Source organism: Anser anser (assembly GCF_964211835.1).
Source record: "Anser anser genome assembly, chromosome: 1".
NCBI classification, from domain to species: domain Eukaryota; kingdom Metazoa; phylum Chordata; class Aves; order Anseriformes; family Anatidae; genus Anser; species Anser anser.
The window spans coordinates 145,516,911-145,537,018 of NC_139720.1; the positions used below are offsets into that span (position 1 = coordinate 145,516,911).

General features: G+C 39.4%; 1 protein-coding gene and 1 long non-coding RNA gene across 2 annotated transcripts in view; one reads left to right on the forward strand and one right to left on the reverse strand.

Annotated features, from left to right (window-relative positions):
* The window catches only part of LOC310893034, a 137,248-nt gene extending 130,246 nt beyond the window's left edge, over positions 1–7,002 (reverse strand). The window contains exon 1 of the long non-coding RNA XR_014578653.1: positions 6,859–7,002. This is a non-coding gene — a long non-coding RNA (uncharacterized lncRNA). The remainder of the gene's footprint in view (positions 1–6,858) is intronic.
* SULT1C4 (sulfotransferase family 1C member 4) lies at positions 6,261–15,247 on the forward strand. The gene is made up of 10 exons (XM_083821497.1): positions 6,261–6,358; positions 8,037–8,192; positions 8,559–8,654; positions 9,117–9,294; positions 10,981–11,118; positions 12,373–12,470; positions 12,750–12,876; positions 14,085–14,179; positions 14,375–14,555; positions 14,709–15,247. The coding sequence occupies exons 4-10, from the start codon at positions 9,123–9,125 to the stop codon at positions 14,819–14,821; spliced, it is 924 nt and encodes a 307-aa protein (XP_083677623.1). The 5' UTR covers positions 6,261–6,358; positions 8,037–8,192; positions 8,559–8,654; positions 9,117–9,122; the 3' UTR covers positions 14,822–15,247.
* The last annotated feature ends 4,861 nt before the right edge of the window (positions 15,248–20,108 follow it).

The window sequence follows — 20,108 nt, forward strand, 5'->3', positions numbered from 1 at the left end:
CCTGATATCTGTTTGGTTGTTAAACTGCTCTTTGGTTTAAGGGGTGGGGAGAGGTGCAGATTTCAGTTTCAACTGAAGCTCAGGGAATATTCAGCCACTCAAAACATCTTTGTGATTTAAAATGTGAACAGACATTTGAAAATAAATACATAAAATCCCGTCATGGATTTAGGATTAAGGATCCACTGTTGTAAGTTCAGGCTGGCTTTCTGCATCAGAAACCACAGGCAAGTGGTGCTTCTTCACTTACGAAGAGTATCAGATCTTATGCTGTTAATGAATGTTCCTGACAAAATGTTGGTGGCAATAATTTAATTTTTATGCTCACAAGAAAACCTACTAAACATTTTTACAGCTTTGCTTTCCATCACTGCACTGTGTTTAACCGAGTAAGGTCTTTTTACAACCATGCATAAAGACAGCCACTGCCAAGAGAAGCATTTTTATAACCCTTATTAGTAAGATTTTCTTAATGTTCAGGTATTTCACACACAATGTTCTTTCTGCTACCTAACAAGAATTGTGACACACAGGTCCACCGTACCGAAGAAATAATAGCATATGTATTCGATTTTTGTTTGTTTGTATTATCTTGATTCCTTTCTTCAATTCATGAAATAGTCATACAAGGATTTCCAAGATTCAAGCAGCAGTAGAGTGAATAAGTGAATCACTGGGCTTGCAGAATTTCGGAGAGGAATTTGGCTAGTGATCACAAGATCGATGCTGCATGAAAATTTCTGAAGCTGCTTTCTGATTCCTCACATCCAGGGAGATTTCACTGTCTCCAAACAGATGTTTGTAAAAAGAAAACTGGAGTTATAATTTGGTTGGATAAGCAAATGTCTTCTGAACCGGGAACGGCAGTCTTCATGCAACAAAGTCCCAGCTTGAATAGCAGATGTGGCACTTAAGCAAAACTCCATTTAATTGTTCCAGATGAAAGGTCAAGATGTTTTAGTGCCTAAAGGAGCGCAGGATAGCACTTGAGCATCCTCCTATACCACAAGCAGATCCTACAATTACATTTTCAATCTCCAGTCTTAAGCTGTAATGAAAGATGTGCATATTTCTTCTCAGCAAATAAATGCAAAAATGACCACCTTTGAACAAGTCTGATTTTGTTTTGCTCTGACCTAGTTTCTTAGTTTCACACAGCCTCTGGGGAGGCTGTAGTTGCCAGTAGCCCCAAGGGACCTGTATGACAGTAGTGAACCCAAAGTAGTAAAAACATTTTGTCTCAATCACATCCTGTGTAAAGGTGTGCAGAAGATATATAGGTATTTTCGGATATTTAAGAGCAAATGCATTTTCCCTGGCTCACAGGCTGTTTGTTCTGATGCTGTGGTACAAACACTCAATAAATGGTCAAACTGAAGCCTTAGAAATGCCAGTTGAAAAAGAACAGATATGAAATTATGTCAGTTCAAAGAGTGCCCTTTGCAAAGACTTTGCTTATAGCCATAAAGAAGGCTTAATAAAGTGATCATGCAAATAGTCTGTTCAAAAATTTCACCAAATGCAAGTAGAGATGTTCAAAAGTAGCTATGCCACAAAGCAGATGTTTGGCTTGAATAGAAATATTTTCTTATCAGTTCACAAAGGTGCTTGCTAAAAGAACCCCCCACTATTACCATGGCATGAAGCTTCTATTTGGATCCATGGATGCAATATGTGACACCTTATTCTATTTAGGAGAATTAGAATCCAGCTTTAAGAATGAGATTAATCTGTTGATACAAATGAATCAAGAATAACTTAAAATATTCACTCTAAAAGATAATGTAAAATGCATTTCTCTCCTACTGTAATTTGCCAGTTGCAGGACAGGTTGACAGGAAACCCCAGAGAAAATAAATGACTTTTCCGCTTAGCACTGCTCTGAGGAAAAGGACCGTAAATGCTCAGTTAGCACTTGCTCATCAAGCCATGTATGCCTGCAGCCTGGAAACTTGGACACATACCCTTCACCTGCGATCCACAGGCTCTTTGTTTACATTTGTTCCTGGGCTCCATCTCTTCACTTCTGGTTTCTCATCACAGCAGGAACTGCGGTGTTGGCACAGTAGCCTCCCACAGCATCTGGCACAATTTCTGGGTCTTTGTTTGAGAAGAGACGAGGACACAGCCATGTCAGGCACCTAAAACCCAAGCAGTGTTCCCATGTTCTCTAACATAGACTTTTGCTTGAAGAAACAGCCATGCTGCCATTCAAGATTGAGACGCACGAACAGCTTCTATCCTATCTATATCAAGCAATGTTGCTTGCATTAATATCATCAACACTGAGCTTGCTAGCAAAGTGGAGCCTGCAGACAGCTGGGAATCATGTATTAACATGCTAAGTAATGTTTGTAAGTAAATTCCACCATTTCGTATATATAAAGGGCACCAAACTCTGTAAGTGTTTATTACAAGTTTCTGTTTTTCCCCTGTGGCTCTAAACCAAATCTCATTTACAAGTGAGAATGTGTTATCCTACATAGTGAATACCTGACCTTTTATTTCTACAAAGTAATTTCCAGAAACAAAGCCAAAAGCATGTACTGCTTCTGACAGGGTGACAGTGCAGCATTTCATATGCATATTTTCTTGGAAAAAGTATTTGGAAAAAGCTGTTGGAGACCAATTAAACTTTATCACCTGACTATGCATGCTCACAATAACAAGATTGTTTATTAATATGACTGCAACCCCAACACAGGCAGAGCTTGGCCAGAGTTATACAAACCACGGGTTTCAACACCGCCTCTAACAGGAAACTCTGCTGGAGAGAGGATGAGAGAGGATACTTAAATCAAAGAAATTTGTGCAGTGTGATGGTAATGGAACATAAGTGCTTTATTGGTAGGGACTGCACTTGCGTATGGGATTAAACATTTTGTTGAATCAAAACCTTAGGACATTTCATTCCATGTTTACACTTTACATTTCCCTTACTATTTGTTTTGCTATTACATAAATATATCTCTGATAACTATATCAACCTTATATGGCTGCTCCCCAGACAGTCTTTAACTAACCATCACAAGATCCGTAGTAGTGTTTCTGTTTTACAGATATCTGCAGGATTGTTCTTGATAACATATGGGTTGTGACAACCAGGTGTCTGTGACAGGACACAAAATCACAGAATGGTTGAGGTTGGCAGGGCCCTCTGGAGGCCATCAAGCCCTGCCCCAGCAGGGCCACCCAGCGCAGGCTGCCCAGGCCCATCTCCAGGCGGCTTTGGAAGGCCTCCAAGGAGGAGACCCCACAGCCTCTCTGGGCAGCCTGTGCCAGGGCTCCTCACCCGCACAGCACAGAAGTGCTCCTGGTGCTCACAGGGAGCCTCCTGGGGGCCAGTTTGTGCCCAGTGCCCCTGGTCCTGGCCCTGGGCACCTCTGACAAGAGCCTGGCTCTGTCCTCTCTGCAGCCTCCCCTCGGTTATTTACAGACATGGATGAGATCCCCCTGAGCCTCCTCTTCTCCAGGCTGGGCAGTCCCAGCTCTCAGCCTCTCCTCCCAGGAGAGCTGCTCCAGGCCCTCCATCATCTTGGTGGCCTCTCTTGGACTCTCTCCCATAGGCCCAGGTCTCTGGGGGGGCCAGAACTGGACCCAGTGCTCCAGGCGTGGCCTCACCAGTTCAGAGCAGAGGAGAAGGATCACCTCCCTCAGCCTGCTGGTGATGCTTTGCCCAATGCAACCAAGAATACCGTTAGCCTTCTTCATGGCAAGGACACATTGCTATCTCATGTTCATCTCGGTGTCCAACAGGACCCCAGGTCATCTCCTGATGCTTCCAGCTGAGTGGGCTCCAGCCTGTGCTGGTAACTGGGGTTGCTCCTCCCCAGGTGCGGGTTTCTGCCCTTCTCCTCGGTGGACTTCATGAGATTCTTGTCAGCCCACCTCTCCAGCCTGTCCAGGTCTCTGTGTACAGCCCTCTGGGGAATCAGCCACTCCCCCTAGTTTCCTGTCGTCTCATCATATTTGGGATTAACATTAGCTGTGCCCCACAATACCAAAAGCTTTCATTGCCTAAAGTCTCTCAGTGACTGATAGTCAGGTCCGTTTTCTTCAGTCACTGAGAGGTGAACGCAAGCAATCAGCTTTAAAATTCAAAAAGCCTGAAAGGGAAACCTGGGCTTGTCCAGCACGTTCTTACTATTTTTTTCCAGAGTATGCTTATTTCTGGATGACTAATAGAGGTGAGTATCTAAGGACTTCAGTAGCTTTCAAATGTAATGCTAAGTTAAAATGATTTTAACATCTTTTGGAATAAAGACTGTGTTTGTCCAGCAGAGGGAGACTAGAGTTTTATATAAACATAATAGAAACTCTAAGCATAACAAGGAAAAAAAAAATTTATCAGCTACAGATTTTAATACAGTTTTTGCTTTCTAAGACATAGCTCTCTAGATCATATAGAAAGCTAAATATATGAAAAACCTGATGAAAATCATACTTTAAGCCATATTATAGTACTGGATACTGATGAAGGATTCACAGCCTTCATTCCAGTTCAAGTGTGATCCTGTATAAATAACAACAGAAAACATATTTTTCCAACATGATTTCAAAGTCCTATTGTGATTCTTGATTAAATTTAAAATGCACTCTTTCACGTGCTTTCTTAATACACATATGATCCCTGAAACACTCATTGCATGGAAAGTAGAGTAAAAAGCGATAATTTAGAAATGTTAGGGCTTTCCATTAGCTAATGAAAGAGCATCTATTTCCAGAAATCCAGTCACAGAACTGTCTTCAATAAGAAGTGTTCTACTAATACTTAAAAAAAAAAAAAAAAAAAAAAGCTTCATATACTAATTGGAAATATATTTTATTTCTTAGATAATCCTTTTTCCATTTTTTTTACAAGCTAGAAAACCTAAAGCAAAACTGCTATATTTAATAGGGGAAAAAAATATTTTAAAGGAGATCTCACTTAAAGGAAAAAAAAAAAAAACCAACAGATCCAACCTCTGGAGGGCTAAAAGAAAATATGTGTTTATTCATCTAATTACTTCTAGCTTTGACTCCACTGTAGTGCTGTCTATCTGTGCTTAACTCCTTTCAGATGTTCTAGTCATTAATTTATGAATCTCCCTGCTCATATTAATAATGATACTAATGTCAAGAGCAGAGCAATATAGGCATGGAAAGCCATAAACCACAGCAGCAGCACGTATTAATGGGGTCCTGAATCAGCCAAATAGCTATGGGTTTGCAGGCCATACACTTCTGGTTTTCAGTTCACACCAAGCAAGAATTAGAAGAAACTCTATGCCACTAAATAAAAGTATGTAAGAAAATGGTGCGAATGTGCCATTATCCCTGAAACAACTCCGGTGACAGTGTGCCAAAGGGAAAATGAATCCTCAGACTGAGGAGAAGTGGAGGCAGTCCAGTATGTATTGTGAGCAGCCACAGGAGGACTTTGGTGATCCTGTGCAATTGTATTCCTGAGTCTCTCTGTGATTAATCGTTTTGTGTGCTGAAAAGAGAATTTTACCCGGAACTAAGTGAGAGACTCATACACAATTAACATACAATGATAAATGAGAACCTGCCAGCTTACCACGTGTAGATCAAGGAAGGGAGATGAGGACAAAACTAAGATAAGGGTACATCTCTCCTTCCTTTGTACTCCCTTTAAAGGCTGATCAGATACAGACTGGCCTTTCTGAAAGCCCAGTGACTATGAAACCTAGTGCCAACTAACCCAGCCTCACTGACCATGCCATACAGCAAAAATGCTCCCAAGGACAGCCCAACATACCCCTCATTAACAGCCACACTGCAGTCTCCTCCTGTTACTGTTTCTGGTGACGTGCCTGTAGCTCTCCATTCCTAGATAAAGATCTAAGCATTTTCAGCCAGGCTAAAATAAAATAAAATAAATCCAGTGTGCTCTACAGGGGAAAACAGCTGCCAGCAGTTTGCACTCAGGAAGAGGTCAATGAAAACCGGTAAGAAGCTCTTCACAGACAGTGCCTGGTGTCTTTAGAGGAGCCCAGTAAAAACATGATCCTGATATAAAAACTCAGTCTCTGGGCTGGCTTTTCCCCTCTCACCTCCCTGTTTCACCACAGGAGAAATCCATCACCCATTGCCTACTTTGTAAGCAGTTTTAAAGCTGCTGGTGGAGTTTTTGACCCAATTAGAGCTTATCTGGCACAGAGCGCTGTTCACAGGCTGCTCAGATTCACAGCTGCAATAAAGGAGAGCCCCTTGATAAAGAGTTCTTGGGTTTTTCTTTGTTCAGAGAGGAAATTCAGCTGACTTACTTTGGGGATTACTGCATGATCAAGATAGTTGCATAACTAGGAGGATCATAAACACCATTTTGAATTAACAAATGAACCCTCACATGCAGGTAGGAGAAAGATTAGCAAAATCAACACGGGCTTCTGTAGTGGGGAAAAGGGCAAGGCCTCTGATTACAGAGCTCAAGAATAACAGCCACATAAAAATGATGTGCAAAACAGAAAAAGAAATATTAGGCCTTAAAGCATATTCTGTGCTTGTTCTGTGTTATTTTTTAGATCTGGTGTTGTCAGCCTTCAGAACAAAACTATCATGTCAGAGCCAAAAAAGCCAATGAAGTAGATGGCTTAAAACCACTTGAGAAGTCTTTTGACTTCTTTCCTAGTTTCTTTGCTTGTTTCCCGATTCTTTGGAAACCTTTCCTGAAATTGCATAGGGAATGCTGCCAATTTGGTGTGTGTGTCCCCATCTCCTTGGAGCAGACCCACTAACTGTATGCTATGACTTACATGGGAAAAGCCATCACCCTGTCCTTCTCTTTCCCCTTCTCTCTCACAATTGCACATCTGCCCTACCTGTCTCGTTCTGTTTGCAGTATCCTGCACTCACCTTCTCTCTTCCTGTCCTTGTTCTTTTATCTGCAGTTTTACTATGTACTCCTCTGTACTGGGAGCCTATATAAAGCATTATATTTGATGAACCAGCAATCTTGAACAGTCCATGTCGGCTCTGCTGGGCTTTGTACAAAAGCCCACTTCACTAATGTAACCTGTAATTTATAAACTCTCTGGGAAGGGTAAACTGCATGTGGACTGAGGGGTGGATTGCTGATTAGTCCACCATACAAGGGTCAGATTTGTGCAAGGATGGCCACATCCTCCTCTGATTTGGATGTATGAATTATCTTTTAAAAATGAGACAACAGAAAAATTTTTTAGATAAAAATGTTGCCTGGCCACCCAAAGGATGAGCAAACAGGAGCTTGAGGCCTCACAGTGCTTGCATGCCTTCAGTGGAACACAGAAGCGATGCCTGATAACAATGCTGTCTCAAAACAGTTTTCCATTCAAACTTGCTCGAGTTCAGTTGGAGTGACCTCCCTTTTGCCTCAGAAAAAGGACAGCTTTTCCCAATGCATTCGAACATTTCAGGATGTCTGCAACAGCAAGGAACTAGATATTAAAGTGACATTGGCAGTCTTTTGGCAGCCAGTGTTACTATGCTGTTTATGGCTGATCTGCAGCATGCCGTTTCTCTCCCAGAACCTCATATAAAGATAGGCAGGGACTTAAATTTTATAAAGAAACATTACCTCACATGCAGTGATCCCAAATCCCCTAGTCATGCTAGCTGAAAAGTAAGCCTGTGTAGAAACCTCTCTATATCAAAACCAACTTGCCCCAGCAATGAAACTGTCCACATCTATTAAATGAGCATTGTGCAGTATATGGTGAAAAATGAACCAAGTTTCTTTCAATTCACTCAGTCCTGTTGATCTTAGGTGTTCACAAATAATAAACTATTCTAGCAACTTAGATTAAACATTAGGAAAAAAAATAAATTATTCCATGACTACTGACATCAACACAGACAAGTTAAAATAATCTTGCTGGAGGTATTAGCCAACACCTAATATTGCCAGCAAAGAATCATACTTTACATGAGAATTTAAAGTAGTTTTCCTTCACAGGATTAAAATATAGTCATAAACTAAGCCAGGAAAAAAAAAAAATGTTCAGGGGTTGTTCGGTGTTGTATTTCCTCCTTTGCTCTCCTTACACTCATAGGAGGAACAGAAACTCCACCCAAGCTTTCATCCTACTTCTGCCTGAAGATCTAAGCAGGTGCACAGTCATCGATACAGCACAGGACTGAAGACGTTCAAGCATGAGAAATTCTCTGCCAAGTTTCTTTCTCCTTTTTCTTTTTTTTTAATTTCTTGGGTAAGTGCCCAGACACCAACCCAACCGCTTGCTCTGCTCAACAGAATCTATGTGAAAACAGGTGTGAGTAAATAAGAAAATTAAAGAAAGCATTTTGGCAATGTTTGCTGTTGAGATTTAAATCTGACTTTTGTCTTTTCTGACTGATATTTGTAATTGAGATTATTTGTGTAGTCTCCTCTTAAGCAGAACTTCCCTCTGACCAGATTCTGGAGCTCTGAAGTTTATGGCTAAAATATTCCCCAAGAGAAATCCTGAAAACAGTAACTAGTTACTGGAAAACTGCAAGATCAGCACTAGATTTAACTAGATCAATTTGAATAATTAATGTATAACAACCTTTAGTTAATCATCTATCTGTTTCAGGTTATTCATCTGCAACAAATTCCAATATTCAGCAAAGAATCCTAAGAGTGAAAAGCTCCAGGAACAGAACACAGAAAAGCCCTGCAAGTATTTTTTGTGAGTATGAGACCCAAAAGATGCTATCAGGAGTTTCTGTTCTTCTTTAAGAAAGAAGGGTTGGGTTCTATGTGCTGACTCCAGTGGGAGCTTTTAGGCTCTGTTCTCTTTTGAATCACATCCCTGATGACTTTTTTTGTTACAGTCAGCATTTTACACAAACATGTTTGCTAAAATATTTAAAGCTAGAAAGAATGTATTTTTTTTCTCTTTCTGTATCGGAGTAAATGGAGTGTTTTTTAAAGATGCTGAGAGTTACCAACAGCAATATGCCAAGCGTTTCTTAAAGTTAGATCCAGATTTAAGGAGCCTAAATATGGACCCAGATAGGTCAAATCATAGGCAAAGAAATCAGAGGATATGGAATTCATTCAGTAAAAGAGAACCTGAGAATGGGTGAGTAAATTTGGGTGTTTTTTTCAGAGCAAACATTAATTTCCAAGCTTTTCATTCCACGTGCAGGACACAATGGCCCTGGATAAAATGGAAAAATTGCATCTGGAAGATAAAATGATCCAAACTGAGCTGTGTGAATTGGAAGGTATTCCCTTAACAAAACCAGTATACAGCATATGGGATCAAGTGTGGAACTTCAAAGCCAGACCTGACGATCTTCTCATTGCAACCTATGCAAAAGCAGGTTTGTGTGTAGAGGAAATAGAATAGAAAAGTTTGAGATAGTTCTTACTATTGGAATGGAAAATTATATTATTCTATTGTGACTGATATTTGTTAATCCCAAAATAGACATATTTTAAAGATGTCAAGCTCTGTCAGATGTGGTAACCTACTTTTGACTTCTTTGGCAGAAATAATATCAGTGTATTACTATTGAAGTTCACACCATCAAAGTCTAATTACATATTTCCTTTGATTTAGATTATATACATACATATTAATGTACTGTAAAACTTTTACAAGATTTAAAGAAGCTTGGTATAAATCATCATTTACTAAGAAATAATAGAAACCGTTCAAGTATGAATTGTATTATGAATATGGCAAATGACTTGGCATAAACCAGTACTGATACTTGGAAACAGGTTACTTATTTTAAAGAAATAACCAAATTTACTTAATAATTTCAGCCATTAAAATACCCACCATTAATCTTAGCTATCTGGTATTTGTATTTTTATGTATTAATTGGACCCTTAACTTGTTAATATTTCTCTTCTTTGTTAGGCTCTTTATATTTATATAAAGGAAAACAATGAATAACAGGCATCAATATTAATCTTGGATGAACAAAATCATGTACAGTTTATAGGATTCAAGAACAGACTGGGTAACATTTGATGATCATAAAAAATTAATGACTTGAATTAGCAAGAATTTTTAAGTGTTGTTTCCAGCAGAGGAAAAATAAAATTATTATTACTGAAAATTAATTACTTTTGAAGGTAGGAAAAAATAGATTTTGCTGAAAGCTTTCAACTTATTTCTAGTATACTGAAAGCAAAAGCATACTATTTTAATCAGCCTGGATTGAAATATCCCAGCCATTGAACTGAGAAGAAATAAAGTTAGGAGTCCATTTGACGTTATTTTCTATCTGCCAGAACTGCACACTTCAAGCATCATATTAAGGACTGAGTTTCCTGCCCACATTGCTTTCTAGGATATCCCTTAGTCTGTTCCCTAGATGACCTGATACAGTACCTGAGACGAGATGTAGTTAACCCAGTGACCACAGCTATAGGGGAAAAAAGGCACCCAAGGGACACAATTCTGTATCTCTTACAAGATGTTGCATTAGCTCAGGCAAATGAAGTAAAATGTTGTGCTGAAAATTCATTAAAGCATTTCAAACAGGAACATTGAAAATACTGCAACTTTTTTATATGACTGTATTTCATACAGTCAAACTGCATGAAATTTTTACTCACTCAAAGTTCAGGTATTTCATTTTTTCATTCAAACTTTGAAAACAAGAAGTTATATTAGCTGGATTTTCTGAGGGATGAAAATTGGGATATGTCAATTTCACTCTTCTTTTCAAATACTACAGTCTCCAAATTGTATTATGTGAGTTTATCTCAGAGTTTTCCTCATTACTGGAGTAGTAGCAGAGAGGTTTTCTGTTTGCAAGAATAAACCTGTCCAAAAAAAAAGAATCTCTGAAATAGGTCTTTGGAGATTACCTTTGCATTCCTAGTTATGCATTTTTTTTTTCTCCATGGTTGTCTCTTTAAATTTTGTCACCCACGTGCTGTGCTGTTCCTTCTTTCTTTGAAATGGAGTCCATCCATCTGACTTTCAGTTCTCTAGCAGAAGAGACTCTCATCTCTCCCTGAGAGAAATATCTAAACATTGATATTTTCAGGTACCACATGGACACAGGAGATAGTGGATATGATTCAACAAAATGGAGACACTGAGAAGTGTAGACGTGCCAGTACTTACAGACGCCATCCTTTCCTTGAATGGTATATGCCAGAGCCTGCGCCTAATGGTTACTCAGGTGAATATCAAAGAGAATAGGTTTGTATGTTAGACAAAATGAAGCAAAACAAACATCCAGAACTGATGCCACATTTTTCTAGGGAAGGTCCCACTTTATTTGCCCCTGCACTATGCGCTATGTCAGGCATCAGGGCACTGATTTAACATAAACATCGAGTGCTACTCAAGCCAATGCAAGGCTGACAGATAGGGCACAGGCCCTGCTGAAGACCGTGTGGCTCCAGAGTGGCATCTGAAAGCTGTGTGTGATAGATACTCACAGTACCTAACACGGCAGCAGATGGGCATCACGTGGAAACATGAGTGCGAACTGAATCCCATCCTGTGACTAGGGGCTATATGGAATGGAAACCTATGTCTTGGATATATTTCCAAAATGTGAATGATGTGTTTTCTGTGGGTTTGGTATTGTTTTGAGTAACTGCTGTTAAATTCAAGGGTCTAGTCATCATAACAAGCTACTGGGCATTCAGGGAACTGGCAGGCCTGACTGTTCTGCAAAGACAGCTCCCTGCAAGACCCTTCCCCCAGTAAGGACTCCCATCCCACACAAATCATTAAGCCAGACTCTCTTCGCATTTGAATCCAAAAAGCTTGAATGACTGCAGTAGAAGTGCTACTTTTTGTCTTCTAATCCAGACTGCGTTGACATAAACAGAGACAAAAAATGATAGAAGTTGACAGAGGATGCTAGCAAATAAATGAGAGAGGTCATGACAGACACTTAGGGGGGGAAATAACATATCTCCACATATCCCCAGATATTCTCATGGATTCCCATATATCCAGAACTACTCACAATCTACTCTGCATACAATATGAACTTTATCCATCATTCTCCCAGCTTTTCTTTACATGCTATCCAGAAAGTCTAGTCAGCTACTCTGTTATTCTCATATCCTAGGACAAACAAACAAACAAAAACAAAAAGCAAACAAACAGAAGAAACACCTCTTACTTGCAAAGAAAAAGGAGATCACTAAATATTGTGAAGGAAAAACATTGGGTGGGTAAAAATAAATTAGTATTCATCGTTATCCCTCGGCTTAGACATGGGCCCAAGAAAGCAAAGTGAAGATATGAATTAATGTTCTCCCTTTTCTTCTTGAATACATAGGTACAATGCTGTCTATGTTACACTGCTACCTAGTTGCTTTCAAGAAGTCAGTCAAAATCTCACCTATGAGAGTAGCAAAGAAGTGCTAGCAGAATGTAAAGAACAGGTCAGTTCTCATAAAATGTTATTCCATAGGCCTGGAGATAGCTGAAGCTATGCCTTCTCCACGAATCATAAAAACTCATCTTCCTGTGCAGATGGTGCCCCCCTCCTTCTGGGAACAAAACTGTAAGGTAAGGTTGAAGAGGTAGGACTCAGTCTACTTCAACTGGAAAGAAAGTGATATAAAACAGGACTCAATATTATTTCGAGTCTTTGTGAAAACTGAAGGTCTCCTCAGCTATCTTCCCTTTATTGTGCAATGTCTGTGGGAAACTAAAGAAGTTATAACTGAGTTATCTGAGTCTTTCTTGCAGTTTTCTCTCAGGAGAGGCTCAATATCTATGTCGCAGCCATGTGTAAGTTCATATTTCTCTCTTTCTCTCTCTCTCTCATTTTCATACCCAATAAAGATAATCTATGTGGCGAGAAATGCAAAAGACAACCTGGTGTCATACTACCATTTCCACAGAATGAATAAAGCACTTCCTGACCCAGGAACCATGGAAGAGTTCATGGAGAAATTCATGGCTGGAAAAGGTGATGAACTGCGATCAGTTGTATAAGAGATTTTGATCGTTTTAAAAATGCATGGCATTGATTTATCTATTTCAGCTACGGTTTGAAATCCAGTGCTGACACTCTGTGGAAGAATATCCACTAAAGGTGTTTTAGTAGTAGCTTCATTCAGAGGGTTTTATAGCACCAAAAAGGTGAATCCTATCTTTAAACTCACATTTTGAAAAACAATTGCTGCTTTTTATTCCACTATCATTCAAAAACATATATGATGATTTTAAGGTAATCTCTCTATAAGGTTAAAAGAAACCTGCTTGGAGGACAGCTGGGAAGGAACAGCAGCTCAATGGCTGTACTCTAATGTGACACACAAGAATGTAAAATTTAATTTTGTATAGATTGTGCAGTATGAATTTGAGCTAAGAGAGTTTTTTTACCTGAATTCACCTGTCTAAAAATCAGGCATCTGAACAAAGCTGGTCATCTAGCTAAGGACAGGCAACCCCAGAAACTGATTCTTCCTCTTCTAAGAGAGATGCTGGTATCCAAAAAATAAAAACCTGGTCATTTGGATGACGGTCTTCAGTTTGGGTCAGTAAAACTTCCATAGGTCCTTTTTTTTCACTACCATGTTGGCCTAGAAACACCACTGTCTGGACCAGCATGAGAGTCTCATTTCTAAATGAGACATTGTGTCTTGTGTTAGACAGGCTGAGCTTGTGAGCCCTCTGTCCCAGTGCAGACGTTTAGAATATAGGAACCTCTGTCCAAGCTAGTCATCTCAGTACTTGCTGGAGAGAAACAGGCACTTCTGATAGCACACTAAATAGTTAAACCAGTTAGGAGCATAGAGTAATGCAGGTGGGAAGGGGCCTTTGGTGTCCATCTGGTCCACCCCCCTGCTGAAAGCAGGGCAAATTAAAAGCGGTTTTATCCAGTCAACAAAATGAGCCACATTCTGGAAATGTCTGCTTCTCTCCATCAAAAGGGCAGCCTAGATTTTTCATTCAGGTGTAAGCATCTGCAGTTAGACATCAATCCTGCTCTGAGCATCCATATACCTAAGGGATTAATAGCATGAAGGCTGTGTTCAGTACAGAGCACAGCAATCATGGCCACAGTGATTCAAAACCAGCTAGGAAACAACCAGACACTGGTTATGGAGGATACGTGAGTGCCTAAAGACAGATCGGGCATTTATAACTGCTGCTGCTCTTCTCCTTTTTCAGTGCTTTGGGGCTCCTGGTATGACCATGTGAAAGGATGGTGGAAGGCAAAAGACAAGCACCGTATTCTCTACCTCTTCTATGAAGATATGAAGGAGGTAAAGACTGAATGTGTGTTTATAGAGCTTTTCTTGAAACCTGAAAGTTTAGCAGATATTATCTACACTCAACAGTTGTCTATTGTAACTTTAGCTGCATCAGACTTCTCACCCCAGCAACAACCACAGTGTTAACACTGTCATTTCCTTCTTTTTCTTCGCTCTGTATCTTATCCCGTTTTCTTCTCTCTGCAGAATCCAAAGAGAGAAATTCAGAAGATTATGAAGTTTATGGAGAAGGACTTGGAACAGGAGGTTCTTAACAAGATAATCCATAACACCTCATTTGAGATAATGAAGGAAAATCCCATGACAAACTACACTAAGGATTTTGTGGGATTAATGGATCACTCAGTTTCCCCATTCATGAGAAAAGGTACTGAAGTTTATTGCTGGTATCAATTCACTCTTCCTGGTATAATTCTGCCTCGAAATAATCCTTCCCTTCAACTACAATTCTCTTGTAAGTTGTGGCTAATGGGCTTCAAGAAATACTGGTAAAATATATTTTATTTTATTTTTTCCATAGGAGTTGTCGGGGACTGGAAGAATTATTTCACTGTGGCACAAAACAAGAAATTTGACGAGGATTATAACAAGAAAATGGCTGATACATCTCTTGTTTTTCGTGCAGAATTGTGATTATTAGTAATGGGAGTTATTCTTTATGATCTATCGGCCTTTCCATTTTATGTATTTTGCTTTTCCTCGTGTCCCTAATATTTCAATATCTTTCTTTCACATACCACTGATTTTTCATTATGATGAGAGTTCCCGAATTATGAGGAAGTTTAGACTGGTCTATCTGAAGAAAATAATCCCTCTCTCGATACTTGTCATCCAACTCTCCCACAGTAACTTTTAGCACTAACTAAAATATTTCAGACATGTTTTGAGTTTGTGTCTTTGTTAAACTGCAGCGTTTTCAAATCAACCTGGCAATTTCAAATGAGAAATTAGGAACCAAAAAAAAAAAAGTGTTAAAAGAATGCACAAAGTGTGGGCATTATATGTCATTCCCATGCTGTGCAAATATTTACCAATAAAGAACAATAAACAATTTTAAAAGGTGGTCAAGTATAAACAGAGCAACAGAATTGCAGAAAGTAGAATAACTTCCTTTTTTTTTTCTTCCTTACTTTAAGCTGGACATCATAAATGTCACTGAGATGAAAGCAACATTTCCAAAAACACTAAATACCCATTAATTCCGTTGACAAAACTTGCTAAGGAGCTATATAGAGGTGTTTATCTGTAATCCATCTGTGGAGGTATTTGTCCTTACTGCATCAAGTCAAGAAGCTCTTGCCATTGTTGCCTGTTGAAACGGATATCACCAACTTCTGTAAATATTTGGAAAAGTTGCTATGAAGCAGGACAAGAGTCACTGTGGCATATACTTGCCTCTTCTTCACCTTTGCAAATGCGTCCATCAAATATATCATTACCACTTCCTCCTTTTCTTTGCTCTTCTCTTGACCAAATATGCAAACAGCCTAATGAGGACTTTTAGTTGCAATAGGGTCTGGTCAATATTATCACATAATACCTTAGCATTAGCACTGGCACTGTAGCCATTCTTTGGCAGGAAATTAATTTAAACAATAAACAGCCCTTTCTTATCATAGACAACTGTTACCAATCCACTTCTGAAGAGTTCCTGTTTAACTGCATTTGTCCTCTGAATGTCAGAGGGAAAACTACATAGACTGCCACAGCTGGAGGAAAATTCTGTTTTAGTCTCTATAGCTAAGCACAAAATGTTTGCTGTGCGTATTTTCTCTTTGGTCTGTGGAAGGTTCCAGGGATTTAACAACAGCAGCCACTGCCAGCACACGCAGACCATTTCAGGCTAGCGATTTAATCTAAATATCTAAATTGAATGCAGTTCTCTAAAGGGCACCAATATTAAGTTTGGAAACAAACAAAAGGCTTCTCATTAAATGTGGAAGTTACATTGTCAGCTCCCAATCCAATGAGTTTCCCTTAAAAAATGCAGGAAACACTGGAACTAGAAGCAGGCATTTGCTATACAAGTGCAAACGTAGGTATTGGGAGGGCTTTAGGTGAATGGAGATTCCTGCCTCCATAAAAAAGATGTCTCCATAAACCAACTACCTGAGAAAAAATCATCTGGCAGAGGTGCTGCTGTTTGCAGCAAAACTAAATATGAGCCCGGGAAGCTTTCTGTGGCTTCTCTAGTTTTTGTTCATTATTAACTTACTGTCACCAGAACGAGGAAAAGGCGTTGCCTGTTCTATGGCATTTTTTCATTCTCTTGGGTCACTCCATGAAATTACATGAGTCAGCTGTTTGTCAATCTAATCCTTGTTCAGGGTCATAGGAGCCATTGGTAAATGGAAAAAAATGCTTAACTCAGCAGTTGGGTGACATTTTAGAAGTTGAGCTGTACAAAAGGTCACATACATAGATGACCTATTTGCTCCTCCTTTGAAATCTCTCCATCTATTAGAAGGACAAAAATGCTGAAGGTGGCTGTGGCAAGGTAAGGGTAATAGAGGCTTGAGTTATATTGGCTAAGTCACCTTTGTTCTCTCTTCCTTAGGTAAACCTTCACCCAACTGGAATTCAGCTGCTCTGAAAAACATAAAAAGTACCACAGGTCAGAGAATGCAATACAAGGGGGAAAAAAAAAAAGAAAAAAGAAAAAAAAAGGAAAGAGGGAAAACAACTACTGGATGTGTGGGTAAGTAAAAACTGTCTTTCCTTATCCCATTGACATTATCCTTATATAAGTTAAATGTGTGTGTGTGGTGTGTGTGTGTGTGCATATATATATATATAAATTCAAAGACAGAAATATTAACCTTTATAACAAAATATAGCTGGCCTGGGAATAGAAAAGTGGGATGTTTCTGCCTTTTATGCCCTCTTAAGCCAGCACAGCTGAGACAGATCAACCTGTGGATTCAGTCATAATTTGTAATATGTTATTAACTGAATATTAATTCTCTGTAAAACTACAGGGAGCAATGAATTGTTATAAGTGACAATAAGTGGATTTGTAGTTATTGAAAAAGTTTGGAAAAGGGGTTAATAGGTTGCATGCAACCCCCAGTCGGCCTGAAAACCAGTGTTTTGGTGTCTATAATGACAGTATCACAACAGAGCTGTGTGCATGGTTCTGGGTAGATAACTGGAGGGTGCCTATATCTAGAGTGCCTTTAACTTACATATCTTTATGTTTGTCAGTTGTTATGTACAGAAGAGCTTTAAATGATGTGTTATACAGAGACTGTTTACTAATAGTGACTTAAGGGGGTAAAAAATCTAATTTATTTTGATACTGTAAATCGATGAGCATCAGCAGAAGGAGATTGTGCATATTTAACTAAATTATTTCATGTCAATCTGAACTACTGTCAAGCTTCTGGTGCGAACAAGTAACTCTCTATTTACTGTGGTGATAGAACTGTGTATAGAGCTCCAGTCGGACATACACCCTGAACATACACTGGTGCTTTATTTTTGTCCAGTTACCTAGAAGTATGGTTTTACTGAGTTTCTTACAGAGGTGCAACTTCTGTGTCAGCTTAAATAGAACTTGTGTCAGTTTAGCTGAATGCAACCCCACAACAACTTCTTCAGTGCCGCTTGTCTCTTCTAAGCATACCTGCAGAGTTTTAATAGCTGAGAAACTTTGTTACTAATCTCTAACAAATGTCTGAAAATCAGTGTTCATTAACACGCGCTAACTGTTTGCATGTGCCTGTTTTGTAGCTCTGCACTAACAACTATCAGAACAAATCCTCCTGCTGGAATGAATGAAGGTTCCTGCTTGGACAGAGAGGTTTTTACCAGGAATTGCTATATGAATTCTAGGATAGTCATGATCTCACTGTACCTTGACAGTCTTTAGGAACTAGGAGAGCCATTTTACTTTCAGGTGGAAGGCATCCATTTACAAAGCAGAATGGGAGAAGCACCAAGCTTCAAAATAAACAAACAAACAAATAAATAAATAGATTAGAGGCAGAGAAGCAAGTTGCTCTATCTTCTTAGCTAGCATTCAAAGACAGAGGAACACTGCTTTACATTCCACTAATTGTAATGCAGATGATTTGCTTCATGCTTGGATTGAAAGTTATTGTTTATCCAGTAGGAAACCGACCATTGACAGAGAGTAGCTGCTACACCACTCGTCCTGTTTTTATAGGATAAGGGTATCTTAGCCTATAACATACACAATATAAAATTTTTTATAATGATTTATGTCAACATGTTCAGAAGGAACCTTATCTTTACAAGGTTAATGATTAATTCTGGAAATTTCCAGAAGTTTGCTAACATTTTATTTCAAACCTGGACTGAGGCTTCCACTCCCCTGCTGTCTTCGATGAGTCATGCAAGTCCTGGCTCAGTGCAGGCTATAGGTGAGGGAGGCTAGAGGCACAATGAGAGAGAAAGTCTAGCCCTCCGTACTTGTAGGATGCAACCAAACGAAGCCTCCAGGCCTGAAGCCATGGGCTTAGGCTTGATAACCTGTCTCTGTCTGCCCTCCAGACCAAGCACAGACTTAGGCACTGTGTAGGTGGACCAGGAATGTCGTCGTGCAGCAGCGTCCCGTGGTTAATATTGAAGAGGCAAATGGATCATTTTCTAGAAGGGCCTTAGCACAAGCTGCTGCAAGGGCAGTTGGTATTTATAAGCAGTGTGAGCTCAGACTGTATGAAGGCTCACAGTTGAATCACAGGCTCACAGGTCATCTAACCTGATTGTGGAGACCCAGGGATTATGTCAAAAGCAGGCCACTCGGGGTCCTTCTCTGGCAGGGGCAATACAGGTATAGGTAGGGTCTCAGGCTGGACATCTAAAAATAAGGAAACTAATTTATTTTTTTAAAAAGTTAAAATTGGGCCTCTTGATTCACAGTAACCTGTTATTGTGCCAATAACCCACAGTGATCTATGTTTGCTACTATTTCTGTTTGCAGTTCGAAAAGCTTTCACGTTCAGTCAACAATGGAACAGTTTTCTAGAGCCAGACCCAACCCCTGGAGCTCAAACAAAATGTTAGTTTCCTTGTTTAATGCTAACCTTTAAACAGGCTTGGTGGGCTTTGCAGTTTAGTAATAGAACACCAGACTCCGCACCTCTCATCTCCTGCAATTTCAGAGCAGAATTAAGAGCTACATAAACTTTTTTTTTTTAATACCTAACAAAACCCTTCACACATAAAGTAGTATAGAGATAAATACAGAGGTCAACACTGTCCCTGCATCTTACAAGCATTCAGAATAGCCTCCCCCTTCACACCCTCTTTAATTCACTTTATCTTCAGTCTCTACAATTCCATTACAGTGGGAACCTGCTAAACCCGAACCCACGTCAATATGGCCCAAGAATTTATGGTTCATTTGCACAGGGCAGGGAGAATACTTTAAGTTGCCAAACAGGGGTGAATAGTTAACAGACTGTAAATTCATACCCTGCCTTCCTTTATACTAATTTTGCATGTACAGAAGCCGCAGAAGTAACTCAAAGCAAGAAAGTTAGCTTGCCCAGAGTGGTTCACAAAGGAAAGTTTGTGATCCACAGAACTGGCTGGAAAGTCAGATTCTACAGAGCCAAATATTTAAAGCATTAGCTCTGCAAGCTGCAAACATTCCTCAGGTGCAAAATTACAGTAATTTTCTCATTTTGTTCTCTTCAGAACATTCCTGCAGGTCTAATAATTCCAATGCTACTGAACAAACATTTCTACACTGCTTTAGTGGAATAACCAACCACAGTCCTGTGGAACTTGGCCTTTCAGTGAAAGCAGGATTTAAAGTTTGTTATCCTCTGCCTCAACACATCTCATAAACCTCCTGGCAATCTTGTTTTACATAAACAATGCTATTTAAAAAATGAGAACTAATTATCTTTACAAAGATAATAAAATTACAGAATACACAGAACACATAAAT

What these genes read in the sequence shown, in the direction of transcription:
- SULT1C4 (XM_083821497.1), top strand. Translation starts at nt 9,123, where the DNA reads ATGGCCCTGGATAAAATGGAAAAATTGCATCTGGAAGATAAAATGATC. An exon ending in TCTGGGAACAAAACTGTAAG is followed by an intron (nt 12,471 to 12,749) that starts GTAAGGTTGAAG and finishes TACCCAATAAAG; the next exon opens with ATAATCTATGTGGCGAGAAA. An exon ending in TTCCCCATTCATGAGAAAAG is followed by an intron (nt 14,556 to 14,708) that starts GTACTGAAGTTT and finishes TTTTTTCCATAG; the next exon opens with GAGTTGTCGGGGACTGGAAG.